Consider the following 20,031-nt stretch of genomic DNA (forward strand, 5'->3'; position numbering starts at 1 on the left):
CTGTTCTCCTCCAGGCTCACTCCAGAGCGGGTGTTGGGGCACTCTACCAGGGCGGTGAGTGCTTCCTGTGCTCCTTCCTGAGGCCTTTGGAGTAGTTGTGTCGTGCGACCACCTGGTCACCAGTTTTTTGCTTCCAGGGTTGCTATTTTCAGACAGGAGGTTTTGCATTCAGGTTGTCTGAGCGTGCCCTCCCGAACATCCCATGGTGTCCAGTGTACCCCAGATTAGAAGAAAGAGAAAAGAGGATTTTTGTACTTAGTGTTGAATTGCTTTCGTTGATACCATTTGGGGGACACTGCCTTCCCACTGTTTTTGTTCATTGGTTGGTTACTGATGGTTTGTAGGTTATGCTGTGGTGTTTACCCTTGCTTTAGGGCTACTTTTGAAGTTATACTGAAGACCAGGGGTTGCAGAGGGGAGGAGCTTCTGTCTTAAAGAGATACTAGTCTAAATGCCAGCTCCTTCAGTCCCCACAAGCAACCCATGGTATCCACTGTCCCCCAAATGCAATCAGAGAGGATTTTTGTACTTACCGTTAAATACCTGTTTTTGAATAATTTACTAATTGCCTCTGCTTTAAGTAACATTTGTGGTAGTACACCTATACTACTTCCATTGTTTTTCAGTACTCACCAACTTCTTATAGTCAGGAACTAGCACTGGGGCTGTTATTGCCAAATGCCCAGAGCCAAGAACTAGCACAGGGCCTGTATTTGCCAATTGCCTATATTCAGGAACTATCACTGGGCTGTATATCGGCAACTACCCAGAGCTAGGAACTATACAGGGCCTTTTATCTACAACAGAACAGATTTCGGATTTATCACAGGCCGTTATCTGCAAGAAGAGTGGATTTTCTCTAGGGATGAGCGTGTTCGAATTTACTGTTTAAAACGGCATTTTATTGGCTATCGACTATCACGTGTTTTGGATAGCCAATAAAATAAATCCAAACTTGTGGTAAAGTGGCGATAAGAACCGAGTAAATCCGAACCCGCTCATCCCTATTCTCTGGCTCTAAAAGACTGTAAATGGAAGAGCCACCTTTATACCAGTCATGACCCAGTCATACGCTAGTATCAGACAGCCCAATATTTCGAATGGGTATGTAATGCCGGCTGTCCGGGATTCCTCCTGTCACAATACCGACAACGGCACCCCGATGGTTGGTATCCAGACAGGTGTTGGGTAAGTATACTTAACCTCCCCCACCTTCACCCCCTAACCCTCCTTTTTTGTAGCCTAACCCTAACGCTACCGGCACCCTAACCGTCCCCGTTGGTTCCTAAACCTAAGTCTCCTCCCTTCGTGCCTAACCCGAACTCTCCCCAAACCCCCCCCCCCCGCCCCCTCAGTGGTGCCTAACCCTAGCATCCCCCCCAAAACCTAATGCTAACTCTGCTAGCTGCCCCCCCCTCGGCTTACCTTCATTTGGGCACACGTCCTCCTGGATTCCAGCGATGCCTGTCTTAACGCCCTTGTCTGGATTCCAGCATCGGGATAGAGACCGGCGGCCTCGTGGCCACCAGTCTCTTAGCTACATCTCCAATATTTAGCCAGGCCAGTTTATACAGAACTGATATACAGAACTGATTCTGTATACTCGTCTCACTATTTGTTACTGGACAAAAGATCATATACAGTATCTGCAGATTTACATCAGAAACATGTAATACAGAGGTACTCTTACTGCTCTGTCACTGAGTAGTAGCCCATATTATAGCTCCATTATTAAGGGAACGTGCTATAAAAAAGCATGTTTTATAAACAATGGCAAATAAATGTTGCTGGGCTAGGGAGGCCATTGTGGAGGTCTAGATGAGGCCACATGATGGTGCATTATGGCGTGACATGCAAAATAAACTGAACAAAGCATTGATCCTAGAAGTCATCATCTGCATTCTAGGGAAGTGAATTGTCTCGGTCTGAGTCGGTTAATGGCTTCATGTTAAGTCTGGAGTTCACCAGATGAACCTCCTGTCTAGCTCTCTATAGTTACTTGTGGGTTTCCCAACTTCTAAGAATCTACTGTGTAATGTCCTGCTCCAGCTGCTCCAGCAGATTGTTACTTTCACCCCGAAGGGTAAATAAACCTTCCACAGTGCTTGGGTTTGTTTAAATCCTGTCCTATTTATCATTGATTAATGCAAACATGATGCTTCTGTCTACTGCTGCTCTGTAAGACCTGGTTTATCACACTGTTAGGGAACATGTACAAACTCCATATCTACAGAACAGAAGATCTTGCTGTTATGTAACTAGTGGTAACTTGCGGAAGACCCCATTGGCGTGATCTCTCAATTCTCTTATGCTTTAACTAGTTTAATTTCATTCCACTGTAACATGATGAGGGCACTTGAGACAAAATATATGTAAAATAAAATATATATTTAAAACAAAACCAAGTACAATTCTTTTTTCATTTTATTTTTTTTTTTGTAAAGAAGGAAAGCATGCTGATTTTCTTCTAATCCGCTATATTTGCCAGTGTTACTTTGGAAATTGCTGTTCATTGTGGTAAAGAGATTGCATTTGGTTCTATAGAAGATGTGCATGATTGTCTGGTACTCAGATGTATTGTGGAGCGACACTGACTGGCAGTACTGCAGACTATGTGTATGTGCCAGGGCAGTGTCTTTGGGGTATAGTTATTTTGCCAGTGGAATAAAGATTGTTTTGTGTATTCTGTTTGTGGGAAATGTAACTAAAATTGTCTATTTACTGGTCTTTCCAGGTTTGTGTTTTGGAAAGTAAGAAAGTTGCTAGGTGGGAAGATGCGGGTCCTGCTGTGCGGTGGTGCCCCTCTATCTGCTGCCACCCAGCGCTTCATGAACATCTGCTTCTGCTGTCCCGTTGGGCAGGGGTATGGCCTTACAGAAACCTGTGGCGCTGGCACCATCACTGAAAGTGAGTGTGCACCCTACCAAGATGAGGCGTCATGACTGACTTTTATGAAGAGCGTGCATTTTATTAGATTCCTTATCTATAGGAGAACTTATACTAGGAATTTTGTACTGTTTTGCCCTTTTATACAATTAAATTGGTACATATGCACCTGTGAATCCTGAGAATTAATGTTCTCTTTGTAATGTTAATGTAGTAGATTTCCTTTTTATCAACTTGTTATTCCTAATTACGTATATTGCCTCAACTGTTCCATTTCAGTTTTAGATGCCCCTGTGTTATCCTGCCATTTATCATAGAAACCAATTCCAATGATACAGGCTGTGATGTGTTTTTTTTCCTTACATGACGGTAGCATTAGGAGCGTAATTCTGTAAAGCCGTAATAAGAACTCTGATCTTTGTTGATCTAATGTTGATCTGCCTTCCAGTGTATGACTACAGTACGGGCAGAGTGGGAGCTCCTTTGGTGTGTTGTGAGATAAAGCTGAAGAACTGGGAAGAAGGTAAGTAGCTTGCATATATTGACATTCTGCATCTCTGCAAATTCTGAGGGATGTATTCATGTCTCGGGGATGTGCCACTGCACATCACCTCAATGTTCAGCTGCGCACACTGCCAAATAATGGTGTAGGCCATCTTCACACATTTATCTGCACATCTCACTGGGCGGTAAGGAAAAAGGGTGAAGATAATGGTCTCTGAGTACCTCTGCCTGACCATTCCAGAGCCACTCTGTGCACATCACTAGGAATCCACTAAAATGAAATTCAAGGTATTATGCTGCTTCTGGAATAGAAAGACTGTCTTGGCTGTAGTTTTTTGATGTATAGAGTTTTCACTAAAGTGTATGTCAAAGACAAACCTAAAGTTGAGTATATTGTAGAAATTTCAAAATGTGTATATAAGCATTTAAGAAATTTGCCAGGCTGAAGATATTAGATAGTGTTTCGCAGGAGATCCTGCTGTATAGTTTTAAATTGGATGAGACAGAGATCCACCTGTTCCATATATCCGACGGCGTACAGAAGACAGTGGCTATTAAGGTTAGCTGGTTGACTGAAAAACGTACTTTTTATATATTCAGATGTGGGAAATTACATATTACACTGGGCATACATATGGGATTATTGCTATATTAACCTTAATCCTTGCCATGCCCAAAAAAATCCATTGTAATACAGTTGCATCATTTTTTGGCATGTCCATAAATCTGGTTACGAGATGACCATCATCTCCCTGCATGTGCCGACATCTGTGTGCCTTACCTGTCTCACAACCAATCTGTCTGGTTTGGCCTCCTCAGTGTGTGAGTAAGCTGGATCCTGTCATTTGGTGCTAGGGATGAGTGACAGACCAACCAGTGTGGCCATATACTCCATCCGCAAAGAACACTTGTGTTCAACTCTGCATTCTCTGTAGCCAAGTGCTCGCATTTGGGAATGATGCTGAGACATACGTAACTCGGTTGCATCTTTACTTGCGGTTGAAGGAGCATCACTATTTGGTAACGGAGGTTTTCAGGCAGAGTTTAGCATTGGAATTGTGGGATATGGAGGGTTCTGTGTACAGAGAGAGACTCTTGTTTTTAGACTGATCTCTTGCACCAGGTATAGAGCTGGTACAAGTGCACATTATTAATAAGGGACAACTATTTAACCAAGTGTACGGACAGGGGCTCTGTGCACGCATAGATGAGCATAACTCTGCATATGGCCGAATGTATATATTTACTTTTGTGCACACAATGCAAGTGTAATTATGGCTGACTTGCAATTCTTCAACTCTGCATCAGTCCAAATGTATGTTTCTCACACTGACAAATGCATTTTATGCATAATTAAACTTACTATGCCAAATCATACGGCTAGTGCCGCATTTGGAATGTTATCAGTACTTTCGTCAACAGGGGAGTCGTTGTTAGATTCAGTTCTGCAGTAAATGCCATTTTGATGAAGAGCAGTAAGCTTCCAAAAATAGACACTTATCAATTCCTCTGTCATTGAATATCCTATAGCCTTATAAGCGTCTCTGATCTCGCCAAGTGATATCTTGGCAGAAAACACATTTTTTTTCCTTATCATGAGACATACTCTGTCCTAATATGATGCTGTTCCTAAATAGAGTTGATGAGATCTCCAAAGTATAAAGATGTAATAATCCCCACAGAGATTAATTATCGTGTGTATATGTCTAGTATTATACTCTGCCAAGATTTAAGGTTATGGGTGAAGCTGATGATTTATTTTCTGTTCCTTGACATGTTTCTCACCCAGGTGGCTACTTTAACTTTGACCAGCCAAGGCCCAGAGGAGAGATTCTGATTGGTGGGCCCAGTGTGTCCATGGGGTATTACAAAAATGAACTGAAGACCAAGGAGGACTTTTTTGTGGATAAAAATGGTCAACGCTGGTTCTGTACTGGGGATATTGGTGAATTCCACTCTGACGGCTGCTTAAAAATAATTGGTAATACTATATTACAATGTAATCACATTAAGTTCCACACTACTAATGTAGAGTATTACCATAAAGTGCTCTGGCCATGGTATCCTATTGTGGCTAGCTAGGATTTCCACCATCTTCTCAGACGCCTCTTAATAGACTAGGTTCGGTTGTAGTTCAGGTGGACATAAGACCTCTTTAGGGACACTTGGGTACCGAGGAGAGGATTGAATAAGTAATAGTTTCCATGAAAATGTAAAAACTGTGTTATCGATCTATATAGATATTACATAAAAAAGCATGTATACTGCTCAGTAATGATAAAATAGCAGTGCATAGCCCCAGTAGCAATGAGAGCCAAATTCCAGCAACGAACAGGAAAAAGTTTGTGGCCAAATGCAGAACTAGACAATTTTCTTTATGGAACTGTATGAAAAAGTTGCTTATTTTTGCTGCTCTGTATTATGGGGGCTGATTTTGAGTCAGATGGGTTTCTCTGTACAGACACACATAGCGAGATTTAGCATACAACGCATATACTGATGCAAATTTACGTGTTTTTGAGTATCTCCATTCTATTCTGGGTTGGACGGAACTTGTCTGTATCTGTCTTTCCGTGAAATGGGCCTTTTGGAGCAGTAACTGGGCGGTGACAGAGTTGTTCGTTCTTGTGGGAGTGTATGGTAGTGTAGCTACAGCTCCATGCTATTCTGAGTCATGTACGGGGAAGGGAAGCCTGTTTCACGCGGATCTCTTGCACTTAGCTTGGGGCTGATGCAAGTGCCGATGATGACCTTTTGCGACTGTGGATGGAAAAACGGTGCGGCACACAGATCCCCCCCCCCCTAGCATTAGGCCTGCAGGTCCCCCTCTCGCATTAGGCCTGCAGGTCCCCCTCTCGCATTAGGCCTGCAGGTCCCCCTCTCGCATTAGGCCTGCAGGTCCCCCTCTCGCATTAGGCCTGCAGGTCCCCCTCTCGCATTAGGCCTGCAGGTCCCCCTCTCGCATTAGGCCTGCAGGTCCCCCTCTCGCATTAGGCCTGCAGGTCCCCCTCTCGCATTAGGCCTGCAGGTCCCCCTCTCGCATTAGGCCTGCAGGTCCCCCTCTCGCATTAGGCCTGCAGGTCCCCCTCTCGCATTAGGCCTGCAGTCCCCCTCTCGCATTAGGCCTGCAGGTCCCCCTCTCGCATTAGGCCTGCAGGTCCCCCTCTCGCATTAGGCCTGCAGATGCCCCTCTCGCATTAGGCCTGCAGATGCCCCTCTCGCATTAGGCCTGCAGATGCCCCTCTCGCATTAGGCCTGCAGATGCCCCTCTCGCATTAGGCCTGCAGATGCCCCTCGCATTACCTTAAGGTAGTAAATGAGACTTCCGCAGCATTTCGCAAAAATATCCATTTTGCGTCCATCTCAGAATCAGTCCCTTTGTGTGCAATATGAAGACTTCATCTGCATCACTCTAGCGATGTGTGCTTGATTTCCAATTAGCAATTCAGTACTGTTTGACTGGAGGCAGAAAAACAGAGAGAAGTCTGTATTTTAAGAATTGATTAAAAACGTAATCTACACAGCTGGATAAAGAACGGGTGTGAATTGAAAGTTCTAATGTCTAAGTAGACAGTCATTAGATCGACACCAGATGGTCGACAAGGTCAAATGGTTAGACTGTTAAATGGTTGACATGTGCTTAGGCTGACATGGTCAAATGGCCGACATGGCCAAAATGTCTACATACAAATGGTTGAGACAGAATAGTTCGACACCTTTTTTTGTTTTTTTAATTTTCCCCCTGGTTCCTAGCCCTCCACCAGGTGCCTAACTCTATCCCTAAACCTAATCCTAACCCTAAAAATCATGAAAAAAAATGGTCAGCCTACTCTGTGTTGACCATTTCTATGTCGACATTTTGACCTTTTAACCTTGCTGACCATCTGGTGTCGACTTATTGACTGTCTTCTATCTACTCACCATAGATCTTCCATCCGGATACCATAAAGAACACAGGTGACAGGCGGCTGTAATTAGTTTGGGAATTGCCTCAAAAATTATGGAGTTCCTGACTTTCTCTTTGCTTATTTAAATAAAGAAAACTAATAAATAGGATGTATAGACGTTCACTTAGTGGTGATTTTTTTTCTTTTTTTTCTTTTTCTCTACTAATCATTTATGTAATAAATAACATTAGAACATAAAACTGCTTTATTAGATGAAACAATTGTTTTGTGTTTTCACCCATTTTCTACTCTTCATTGCTAGTATATACTGAGTATTGTAACCTGCTTCACTGGCTTTTACTCAAAAAAGTGATTTTTCTCTTGTTTTTAGCATGAAAAGTTTAAATCCAATAAATAAATGTTCGCTATATACAGTGAACCATTAAGGTACCAATTTCCAGTTCCTTTTCAATGCCTATTAACAGCCCTTAAGTTTTCCAGTAGTCTGTGTACTACTATAGATGCCAATCAAATTGTCCTGTAATTTAGTATTTTCTTAGTGCTCTGTTTATTGTAGCCGCTCTGTGTAATTCATAGGCTGTCCCAGTCACTACTAACAGAGCCGCCCATTTAACACCTTGACCCGGAGTGTTTAAGCTCTTGAACTTCTCTCCTCTGCAGCTGCAGAGCAAGTAGAGGGAGTACAAATCATCTGAGTGCATGTATGGGAATACACACAATGGAGGCTACCATACTGTGGCCTATCAATTCATCCAAGGCACTGCTAGTCTGGTTCGACTAGATTATGTCTCCTATGTAGTTTAGATGTGGCAGTTTCATTCTGCCATATTTAAGTCCTGTGAAGCTGTGAAGGTCATGTAGCATCCATTACCATCAAGCATTGCAGAAAACCTGTACAAGAGCAACTTATCGGGGTCTTAGTGATTAAAGTGGCACTTAACTTGTTCCGTGGCTGTAGACACGTGTAACGACATAGAGTGGCTTACGGAGACAGTGCTGGTGGAAGTATTTTTCATACATACATATTAATTTGTCCTCTAGACAGGAAGAAGGACCTGGTGAAGCTCCAAGCAGGAGAATATGTATCACTTGGGAAAGTAGAGGCTGCACTGAAGAATCTGTCCATGGTGGACAACATCTGTGCATATGCAAACAGGTGAGGCAGCGAGAACTATGCCTCCTGCGTAGTCCTAATCTATGATCAGCACAACTTTGTGTTTTAGGGATCGATTTACTAAGTTGTGTTAGGAGATAATGTGAACGGTGATGAGGTGCCAGCCAATCGGCTCCTAACTGCCATGTCACAGGCTGTGTTTGAAAAATGGCAGTTAGGAGCTGATTGGCTGGTACCTTATCACCGTTCACTTTATCTCCTAACAAAGCTTAGTAAATAGACCCCTTAGTTTCTTCATACAGAAAAAGTATGGTATTAAAGTGTGCACCTGTTTTCTTTCTATTATTTCTGTGCATGAGTCCGGAGAAACATTCACTCCCACTTTTTAGGCAACAAGCTGCTGCCAAAACAGGTCCCGGCAGCATCTTCGGATGCGTCTGAGTTGGATTCTGTGCGCAGAGGTGCCAGCAGAGATCAGTCTATAATAATTACAGCAGCAGCTCACATCTAATGGACTCTGGCCCTTAAATTGTGAAACTTAAGCTGGGCATCCACTATACAATTTTCTAGATATCTGTCCAATCTGACTGGTTGGAATGAAAATCTGGTAATGTATGGGAGCCAATGATATTCGTCCATTTGCTCACAAACACTGGAAAACAGACAAAAATGGTTGTTCAGACAAATTGGTTAAAACACACATTTTACCAATTTGAACAATTTTTTTTGTCCTTTTTTCAGTGTTTAAAACAATATGATGGACTGTCATTTGCTCCCATACATAACCAGGTTTTCATTCCAAGCAGCCATATTGGACAGATATCTGACAGATAATTGTATAGTGGATGCCCAGCTTTAAACCTCAGTTTCTGGCCAAGCGCAGCCAGTCCACTCCCAAACCGAGAGGCGGACATGTAGGTCTCCTCGTACGACATCCAGTTGTACTTTCCCAGGATCACCTGGTGAAGATTCGGGAATAAACAGTATGTATTATTAAAGTAAGAGGACAGGCGGTTTAGATCTTATACATTTGGATTTTCTATTGAACACAATATACTTCCACTGCTACTAATAGGACACTTTACTGGCCAGCAGAGGGGCACAATGGAGATAGAAGTTTGGCTAATATGCAGGGTAAGAACTGCAAGACGAGCAAGCAGGGAAAGAGGCTACTGAGGACCATCTAGGCATATCATAGTATAATATAACAGACATACCTATTTATAAATGTATGAATTAATATGTAGATATATTTATGATATTAATGTACATACCTATATTATTTCTTCCATTACAGCGACCAGTCATATGTGATTGGCTTTATTGTGCCAAACCAAAAGGAGATATTAAAGCTGGCAGAGAAGAAAGGCATGCTGGGAAGCTTTGAGTCTCTGTGTAACAGTTCTGTAATGGAGAAGGAAGTGCTTAGAATGTTGGTAGAATCTCCAGCTGCAGGTAAGTAGTGAGTAGTGTTACCAAATAGTAATTACAGGCAGCAGACAAAAATTAAACTCTACCAATTTGTGTAACTGTACAGGCAGGATGTAGTGCCACACTTCCACAGGAGAGTCACTCCATGGCCACCTGGCTGATGCTGGGGGGAAACGCTGTCTCAGATGTTCTATATCCCATATGGATTCACCTCTGCTTTCCTATGGCTGACATCAGTGTCTCATTCATGAAACCATTGCAGTGTGGATTATTTTTATTAATAGTCATTTATATAGCACACACATTTCACATTGCTTTACAGAGAATATTTAGTCATGCCAGTCAGTCCCTTCTAAAGTGGATCTTACAATCTATATTCTCTATAATCAGGGACTTACATACACGCACTCAGCTTTTTGTCAGACGCCAATTAACCTGTATGTATTTGGAGTGTGGGAGGAAACCAGAGCAGGCGGGGGAAATTGGTGCAAACACGGGAGTACATACAAACTACACACTGATAGGTCTGGAATTGAACTTTGTAACTTCAGTGCTGTGAGACAGCAATGTTAACCACTATGCCACTGTGCTGCCGCCATTGTCACCTGGAAGGGATGGGGGGGGGAGGTGTAATGTGTGGTGAAGATGATTGAGCAGATTCAGTAAGTAGTGATTGGCGTTGGCCACTCCTCCTAAGCAAATGACTGTAGCCAGACCAGGAACATTTGCACCACCACATTACAGAACCACAAGGCTCCAGGTGTACAGTTCTGTAGGTTGGCGACTTGCGCACTTGTCCGATTTTGAAGGCCATGGATAAGTTATCTGACGATATTCCCAACTGATCAATAGTCTTCTGTATTTATGCTGTACTTTATTGATTTGTAACTATGCTGACATTGGGTCACTTCTAAAAACACCTAGAGAATTGATTTTAGGATCCTATTAGGGACAGAGAGGGTGGGTTAGATACAAAGTACTCAGGACTAGGCCTCCGTGGGTGCCCAGGTTTGATGAGGAGGCATAACCACATCCCCTAAGATGCCATAGCTACGCCCCTATCGCCATATGCTGCCGTGAAGCTTTGGCACATTGTTCATGCGAAAGAAACCAGACTGGGTGTTACCCCCACTTGCCCACCCAGCATCAGGGCCCACTGGATCTGTCAGCAACCCTAGGAACAGGCATCTAGTCTTTACATAGCGCACACTAGAGATTCATTGCAATCAGGGCCGGTGCCAGGTTGTTCGGTGTCCCCCTGCATACTATAAATTTGCACCCTCACCACCTGTCAGGGACAGGCAGCTGCCAGCTCTCTCTCTCAGTCACTGTTCAGCGGGTCCTCCTCCTGCCATTACGGTGTGCCGCTGAGACAGCTCCTCCATTGCACCTCTACTTGGGCACAGCACTCACACACAGAGAGAGCAGGCGTGTATGTGCGCTGCGTGACGTAATTGCAGGTCTACTTGCTATTGCTGGGAGTGGCGCTGCTTCTAAAACTTAACAAGTCAGGGGAACGAACGAGCTTCTCCCGCTCAGGGACGGGCAATGCCGGACAAAGAAATCCGTTCCTTAACGGTTGGCCGCTGGCAAAAATTTACATATGAATTCAGGTGGATCAGCGAACTGGATTAGTTTGGAGTGCGGATCACCCATTAGCCGACGATTATGTCCATGGCCGTCCACTCCACCCCTTAGTTTTGCCCTGCCAGGCCCGCCCATGACATTGCTGCACCGGCTGCCTCAGCCTGCCTGTCACAGGCGCAGCGAGTGCAGCTGTAAAGGTGCTCAGTAAGCAAGCAGTGGGGTGAGTGCCTCTCCAGCCCGGCGCCCCCCCTACAATGCCTACCACACTGACTGCATTGTGCCGGCCCTGATTCCAGTAGCTTCCATAACAAGCGGATAATGTGTGAGGCGGAAGGGAACTGGAATTCTTTTTCCTAGTATGTTTCATGAATTGCTTTTTTGTTTCCAGCCACCCTTGAGAAGTTTGAGGTCCCTGCAAAGATCCGCCTTGTTGCTGAGCCTTGGACTCCTGAGACAGGATTGGTGACCGATGCCTTTAAACTGAAACGCAAGGAGCTGAAAAGTCATTACCAGGAAGATATTGAGAGGATGTATGGGGGGAAATGAAGCCCAGGAGCCGTGCTGCCCCCTTTGCCTGTTACAACAACGGTTACTTGTGAACCTGGCTGCAGCTGATAGTACAGAGCTAGCCTGCAGCTGGGATCTGGGATCAATGGAAAAGCTTGAATATGCCCTACACGAATATTGTTACTATACCACAGAGAAACAAATGTCAAAGGAAAAAGAAAAAACTATAATTAAAATCTTCGTCTGCTGGTATAACCCAATATTTAAAACGAAAAAGATCTGATTCTCCTCCAGTCAGCCAGGCCGTGCAATTGGAATGAATGGTTTTTGTAACTCATGAGCTAATGCAGCATCTGCCTGTGACGTATGGATGGGAATCTTACTGGCTTGTTCACACAATGTATAGGCTTGTTTAATACAAATGCATATAGATTTATGGTCTGCATTTTTTTATTTTTTTTTTAGCAAACTTCATTTAGGTGAAATAATTTTACATGTGTTTTTTATGACATCCGTAGCTCCTGATTGGCCACATTGCTTTTCATAATGATCAGCATATGTGTCATTTTTGACTAAGACGGCTTCTGTTTCCCTTTATCATATTGGCATTGACTGTATTGTTAATGAGTCTGTACTCTGTGTTAAATACCTTTTTTTTGGGGGGGGGGGGGGGGGGGCATAGGTTCCTGTGTGAAGTCACATCAAAGAATAGTGTGCCTGCACACACAGGAAATGCAAACCATTGCTATAGGATATATGCATTACATGTGGATTACATGCAATTTCAATGCTCAGCATTATGATCTTCTAGAGCATTGGTGTGAAATTTTAAACCATATTTAATGCACTAATTTACGTGCAAAAGCACATTTACCATGGAGCAGTGTGAATGAGCCCTACAAGACCCTAATACTCTATGCTGGATCTATATCAACATCTACAAGGAGCCCATCCTGTCACATAAACACACTGTCATAGCATACGTGTGTGTGTATATATGTTATAATGTGTGTGTGTGTGTGTGTGTATATGTATGTATGTATGTGTATATACACACACACACACATACAAGGTCACTTGAAGCAGCAGTCCAGTATATTTAGAATATTTCCTAAAACAAAAAATCACTTTGTCTGTTTACTTCACACCTGAATGCTGTGCTCTTATTATAATGTCACTGGGCTTCCGCTATTATACACGGTCACTGGGATCTTTTCTGTTATTGCAGTAATTCAGAGAAAATAGAAGAGAAATTACAAAAAAAAACTTGTTTCTGAACAAGGAAGCATTAGGTTTCCTGTAACATTCTTTATAGGGCAGCTGTCATCACTGGCTCCAGAAGGAAGGGACGCTAGGTGTATGTAGTTTGCTAACAGCCTGCAATTGTGAAAGCACTGGGCACGTTTCCAGGGTTACACAAGTTACTTTTTCTATATTGCGGACATCATCAACCTACACATGCACAAGATTAGTTGTGACGCATACTGTCACAAGTGTGCCCAGCTTTCTGCCACAGCTGATAGGTTTGCAAAGAAAGATGGCAACACTTTTAGCATAGTAAAAACCTGCGCGGGCCAAAGCAAAGGTCATACAAAGTAAGGGCAATCTTTGCAAAGTACGAGTAGGGAGTAGGCACACGAGTGCACCTGGTTTTGCACAGCAGTCATATACTTTTAATGAATTATTATGATGAGATAAAGGGGCAAAGACTGCAAGATTTATAGACCTTCCGCAGTTCCACTAGGCCATGACTTGGATTTCACACCAGCTTAGAACGGTCTTCAGGTATCATCCAATGCTTTTAATGGTTTCTTAAGATGAGATTAAAGGGCAGAGATTGTGTATTGTAGGGGCATTGGTTACTGTAAGGAGGAGAGTGCACCCATTTTTATTCCACCATTTCAGTACTTTTATTGGGAACTATGTCGCACTTTGCTGGTGAAGTACATTTGTAAGTGCACTATGAGCATTGTAATACACTTCACACTTACAAATTCACCACGTGCTAAGCTGTCCCCTCACACTTGTTTAATTTACTCATACAAGCGGATAAACAGAGCACTATGCTAGCATATAGAAAGTGTTTGCAGACTGGACATTGAACACTTGCACAGTGAGTGACTGGAGATTTTAGCCACCATCAGTGCAAAGCCAAAGCATTTTGCACTGATGCATTTACAGAAGGACACATTTAGTCCTTCTGTAAATGAGGCTCACAGTATGCTGGAGACCACAGGTTAGGCCTGGCTTATACTTTTGTTTGTTCTTTTGCAACTCATGGACTGCTGCTTTAAGTATAGTAAATAACTCAAAATCTACTTTATAGGAAAACTTAAGTGAGCGCCATAACATGAACTTTGTACAAGAATCATTGAAGATGAATCATCCTAAAGCTGTTTAATTTATTAAACCCACCAAGGGTTCTAAGTAATGTTGTAATGTTTCTCTGGACCTGTTTGAACAAGAATTGATTGTTGTACAGTATGTAAATCATTTTATTATCGTTTGTGCTTTAGGTAAGCAGATTATGGTTTAAGGTGGTCACTGTCTGATTGTTCTGTGATGTCCTCCCTTTTATCCAATGCTGTTTTCTCAGTGTAGTCTGAATTTAACTTGCTGTAGAATTTTCTACATCTGGATGAATGTTTCTTTGTGAGTGAGGGGTTTTATGTCTTTATCTATGCTTTCATTATCCGAAAATATCCTTTATATGTCTCATGCCTATGGAAACAAAGCATATGCATAGTGAATTAGCTTATGCTTTCATGATGTAGGATGAAGCACAAGTCAGTGTTCATTCTAGCACCCTACACCTGTCACAAGCCATGCAGTTCCTCTTTCCTGTCTGGGATGTTGCTCTCTGCCCTGGTGCTTCTAGCACACTCTGGTCTGTATTTCAGCAGTTTGTTGCAGAGTGTGCTAGAAGCACCAGAGCAGAGGGCGACACCCCAGGCAGGAAAGAGGAACTGCATAGCTTGTGACCGTTGCAGGGTGCTAGAATAAATAAGTCAACGGCCATGGTAGTGAAATATAAAAATGTATATTAATGTGGCCACTGTGGAGCCACATTAATATTCATTAAGAACTTTATCACTCTGTGAAGTCATCTGTCCCTTGTGGACTGATGGGTAGAACAATGTGTAGGTGACTGATACAGTTGGGCTAGTTTAGAGATTGAAAGGTTGTCTTTGATAATTAAGGAAAGGAGTTGACAATGAGCACTTGCCACAATTCAGCTCTTTGTTGTCTACAGCTTTACCATTCCTTTTCCTGCAAATATCTGTGTACAGTGAGATTCTGAAGTTTTATTAATAAATAACTTATTTTACTACCGTACATTCAGTGTTTATAGAAAGGCTAGGCTGCACTAAAGCAATGTGCAGCTGACACACTATACATTTTTAAATATATAATAAATAATTTTCTGTGCATTACTTCACTTTTCTATCAGCTGATTCTGTCCTTCAAGATATAAATAACTGCTAGTCAGAATATGGGTTTTAGACACTTTTTACAGGTATTTTCAATGTTTTTTTCATGTACAAACACTCGCTGTGCGCTTCAACACGTGAGAATCCCAGAATTTGATTTCTTACACTATTTCCTATGTAGTATGTGACCGATACAATATGTTTGCAATTTACACACATTTCAGAGTTTACTATATGCCATGTTCTGTAAGTTACGGTTCTGGAACACATTGGTTAGGAACTACACCATAAAATGTACCTGTTTCCATCCCCAATGAAACTAAGAAGCGTTAGCAAATATCTGATACATTTATTAAAAATAGGAAGATGTGAACAAGGACAAAACTGGCTACAAAGCTGACCATAAAACCCATGGTAATACGCATGGGCTCCCCACAAAGCTAATCTTTAGTGATATAGCCATTACCCATAGTAAATGTTTTGTAGTAGAATGTAACTTGTCACATTGTGTTTTTTAATATCTTTAAGTGACTTTTATACCTGTAGAGAAGCTCCTAGATAGTCATTGCAAAAACCTGATTACTGGGTGCGAGTGTCTGGTATGATGTGAATGGTAGGCAGTTTTCTATACCTTATATTTATGTATTCGTATAATGTGTGTGTTGCTATTGTACTTTTGGGTCTCTCAAACAATCCAAGAGACATCCATAACAAAGAGAATATAACCATTAAAGGATTATTTCTCCCAGAGCTGAAGGACATCACAAGTTATATCCCATCCCAAAGCTTTAGTTCCCTGGGGTCCTGACGTTCATGTCAGTGTCTCCCGAGAATCAAACTTTCTGCATGGAACATAACTTGTGATATTTCAGCCACAGCTGGGTGCCCTTATTCTTTAATGAAAACTTTTTTTATATGGATGCAAGTGAATGTTCAGCCACTGCTGACCAGGTATGTTTTCAAGATGTAACTAGCTGACATAACTAGTTAAACTAACGCATCTGCAAAGCTGTTATGATGTTTTAAGAACAAATGTCCGACTGTGCGATCTGCAACAGTCCTTTCACTTGTCACTTTATATTGGAAGCTAAGCGGATGTACACAGGGTTTAGTTGCGGTGAGGATGTGGATCGTTGCAATTAAAATGTTTGTCTCACTAAAGCAATGTAAACCATAGAAAGCAATCACAATGTCTTTGGTGGGCTGCAGTCTTGTAACCGTATCACAAGATTTTCTAATTTGAAACTCTATGAGGGAGATTTATCACATTTGCTAAAGAGGACAAGTCTAGGTGTTCCCCATGGCAGCCAAGCAGATTTTAGCAATCATTTTATAGAATGTGAGAAGTGAATGATGGCTATAAATCTGATTTGCTCTTGTCTGCTTTAGTAGATTTGATAAATCTTGCCGTATATAGTATGTGAGAAGAGCAGCCCTTATATTGATTGCTTGATCTTTGTTTTAGATGATTATCCTACCTCTCCTTGTATCAATATCCCTCCCTCATCCAGTGCCTCGGATGTGAAGAGTTTCTACCCTCCTCTTTAAAACAAACTATTTTAACAGTGCACCCAAAATATATTCTTGAGTCTATATTTTCTTCTATTCTAATTCTTTAATGCTTCTATGAAGCAACTCCGTTTCCTGGCTAGTAAATGGCATTCAGAGTGGCATTTTCATAAAAAAGGGTAATTTTGCTGTCTATATTTCTAAGAAACCAATAAACCTTTTATATAGAACAACTTCTTCCTATATCTGTGTACTACATAAATGTGATATGTTTGAACCCTTTGTTCTTTGAATTGTAAACGTTATTCTGTGTTTTAGTTGAACCCAGGCACGGTTGCACCTGACATGTGGTATAATATACAGACACGCTGGTGTTGGCTCTGCTTGGGTTTAAAACGATTGTCCATTTTGGGTTATGATGTCTATTTATTTGTTACTCTAAATGGTTTGAGGTTTTGAAATAAACTATGTGAATTGACAGTCATAGAGTTTGTGTTGGTGTTCGTGTATTTCATTGTTTGAGCTTATAGACCTGCATAAACCAAGTATATTACTCCTTCTTTATATTACATAGCTTAATCTATTCTTCATTATATAGAAACATAGAATTTGATGACTGATAAGAACCACATGACCCATCCAGTCTGCCCTTTAGGGTTAGGGTATTATGGTGCATGTACACGTAGCGATTTAAAAGGACGATTTGAACTATATCGTTACCGTTCGCTTTCAAATCGTTCTTTCTACTTCAGGGTCCATAGGGTATCCACAGGATACCTTGGGGTATAGGTGTGACGTCAGTCGCAGGGCACCAAAGAGTTAAGCTTTCAGCCTCCCAGGATGCACTAGGTCCCCCTCCTATACCCCGCCCCCGGGCCAAGGCACCTCAGTTTAGTTTGGTGCCCGGCCGGAGTCGGGTGCACCTGTTGGAGTGGGGGCTAGAAGAGCCCCTGAAGCTTATTCTTCATGCAGCTGTGGCTGCACAACTGGATGTACAGCATGGACAGTCAGTCCTGACGTCCATGCTGTCTTCCCTACACCCCGCCGGTACCAGAACGCCGGTACTGATCCGGGGATGCTGGTGGGCGTCTGGGGTCACAGCTAGCGGTGACCCCAGATGCTCCGGACCATGGCCGGATTCAAGGGGGACAGAGGTAAGCAGCGGGGTCCCGCGGTGGGTCCCCGCTGATCACATGGTCCTAAGTCCCCAGGCAGGGGGCTCCCTGGGGACTGGCTGCAGCGTGGAGCCAGGCGACCAACCTGCGCTTCCACTACCCCCGGGGACAGCGGACCGCAGCAGAGCGGTAGCGCTGCGGCGTCCCAGGGGTTAAATGCATGCCAGGGGAGCGCGCCTTCCCTGTCTCACAGCCGGCGCCTCCCCCGCTGCACACAGCCCTCTCTGCATGCTGCCGACTGGTCCTGTGGCAGCGCTCCTCCCCCAGGCCAGCCTCCTCTCTGCTCCTCGGCGGCCATCTTCTCCAGAACGCATGGTGAACGCTGCTGGAAGCGCTGGAAGGAAGCATCGTGGTCTGGGTCCCCCCGCATACCTCTCCTCCGCTGTGGCTCAGGTCTGTGTATGCAGCGCTGTGTCCTACCAGGCCCTGTGTCTGTGTAGTTGAGTGATCAGCGCTGTTAGTGCAGGAATTGTTATTTCTCTGCATTGTATGTGACTGTGCTAGCGCTGCTGCCTGTAATCTTTTCTTCATCTAAACTGTCAGCTTTATTACTGTCCCTGTTCTTTCTGCTAAAGCCCTTGCGGTGCGGTGCTGCAGGGTGGTCTCTCGCCTATTTAATACTTAATTGGTGAGAGAGGTCACATACGTGGTGCCATCATGTCTGAAAGTGATTTTCCCCTCCGGCTACAGTGTACCACGTGCAAAGTACCGTTAGCGGAGGGGGAGGGTAGCGCGGAGGGCCTTTGCCGGCAGTGTTTGTCCATGGCGCGGCCTATTACGGTTACAGCACCGGTACAGGAGCCGCCCTGGGCTTGTTTCGCTCAGGCGTTAACAGCTTTAGTGGGCCAGTTAGCTCCGCAGCCCGCGTTTACTCCGATGGGTTTGTCCCAGCAGTCTGTGGTGTCGTCACCCATGCAGGGGTTCCCACGACAATTGGTGGTACCCCACAGTCTCCCTATTTCCCCGCTCCCGGGTTCTCAGGAGCCAGCGTGGGTTAACTCCCTGACGAGTTCTGTACAGCACTTGTCGGATGTGTTGCAAGGGGAGTCTGTGATGCGGTCTCATAAAAGGCCGGTGGCGTCTCTGTCCGCTCCTTATGAGGCTGACGAAGGGACGTCTGATGATGGGGAGATTCTAGATCCTTACGATCAGGAACCTCTCCATACTAAGGACGCTGATGCTAAGTCCAAAGTATATATTCCTGGACTTATTCGGGCGGTCCGCACAGCCTTGGTGATTGAGGACGAAGTTCCCCCAGCGGCTAAATCTAAGTATGCCTTTTTCAAAGATGTGAAGGGCGATGCCACAGTCTTTCCTCTTTCGGGTCAGTTGGTGGACCATTTAGAGGAGGCGTGGAAACAACCTGGCAAAAGATACCAGCCGCAGAGACGCCTGGCGGTGGCTTATCCGTTCGCGGATAATTATTTTGCTAAGTGGGAATCCCCTCCACAGGTGGATTCTCACGTGACCCGTCTTGTCCGTAGTGCCACATTGCCGATGCCATCCATGTCCTCCCTTAAGGATGCTACGGACCGCAAGGTAGAAATCTGCCTGAAGTCCGCTTATTCCCTTGCAGGGGGGGCAGCACGGCCGGCTATGGCCATTTGCTGGGTTGCCAGAGCGATGGAGCGCTGGGCGGATTCATTAGAGGCTTCTTTTGAATCCGACTGTCCGGCCGATCAGGCGGAGTTGATTGGCAATCTCCGTGATTCGGCCACCTACATCAACGAGGCGGCTCTAGACATTAGTACTCTGGTGTCTAGAATTTCTTCAGCAGCGGTAGCTGCTCGTCGCACCTTGTGGCTGCGATCCTGGAAGGCGGACGCAGATTCCAAGAAAGGTCTGGAAGCGTTACCGTTTACCGGAGAAGTTCTCTTCGGTCCGGATCTGGATAAGATTGTGGCCACGCTGGCGGCAGCCAAATCTGCCTGTCTCCCGTCGGCCGCTGCTCCTTCTGGTTCGGGACCATCGTCCTTTCG

General features: G+C 43.9%; 1 protein-coding gene across 1 annotated transcript in view; it reads left to right on the plus strand.

Moving 5' to 3' along the window:
• ACSL3 (acyl-CoA synthetase long chain family member 3) overlaps window positions 1-12,593 on the plus strand; it is a 111,046-nt gene extending 98,453 nt beyond the window's left edge. Inside the window, exons 10-15 of the mRNA XM_088479181.1 lie at window positions 2,735-2,907; window positions 3,335-3,409; window positions 5,180-5,371; window positions 8,340-8,454; window positions 9,710-9,867; window positions 11,819-12,593. Coding sequence (XP_088335307.1) covers window positions 2,735-2,907; window positions 3,335-3,409; window positions 5,180-5,371; window positions 8,340-8,454; window positions 9,710-9,867; window positions 11,819-11,976 — 871 coding nt within the window. The 3' untranslated portion in view covers window positions 11,977-12,593. The remainder of the gene's footprint in view (window positions 1-2,734; window positions 2,908-3,334; window positions 3,410-5,179; window positions 5,372-8,339; window positions 8,455-9,709; window positions 9,868-11,818) is intronic.
• Window positions 12,594-20,031: the final 7,438 nt, after the last annotated feature.

The sequence above is a fragment of the Taudactylus pleione genome, unplaced genomic scaffold, assembly GCF_031769625.1.
Source record: "Taudactylus pleione unplaced genomic scaffold, aTauple2 ptg000229l, whole genome shotgun sequence".
NCBI classification, from domain to species: Eukaryota; Metazoa; Chordata; class Amphibia; order Anura; family Myobatrachidae; genus Taudactylus; species Taudactylus pleione.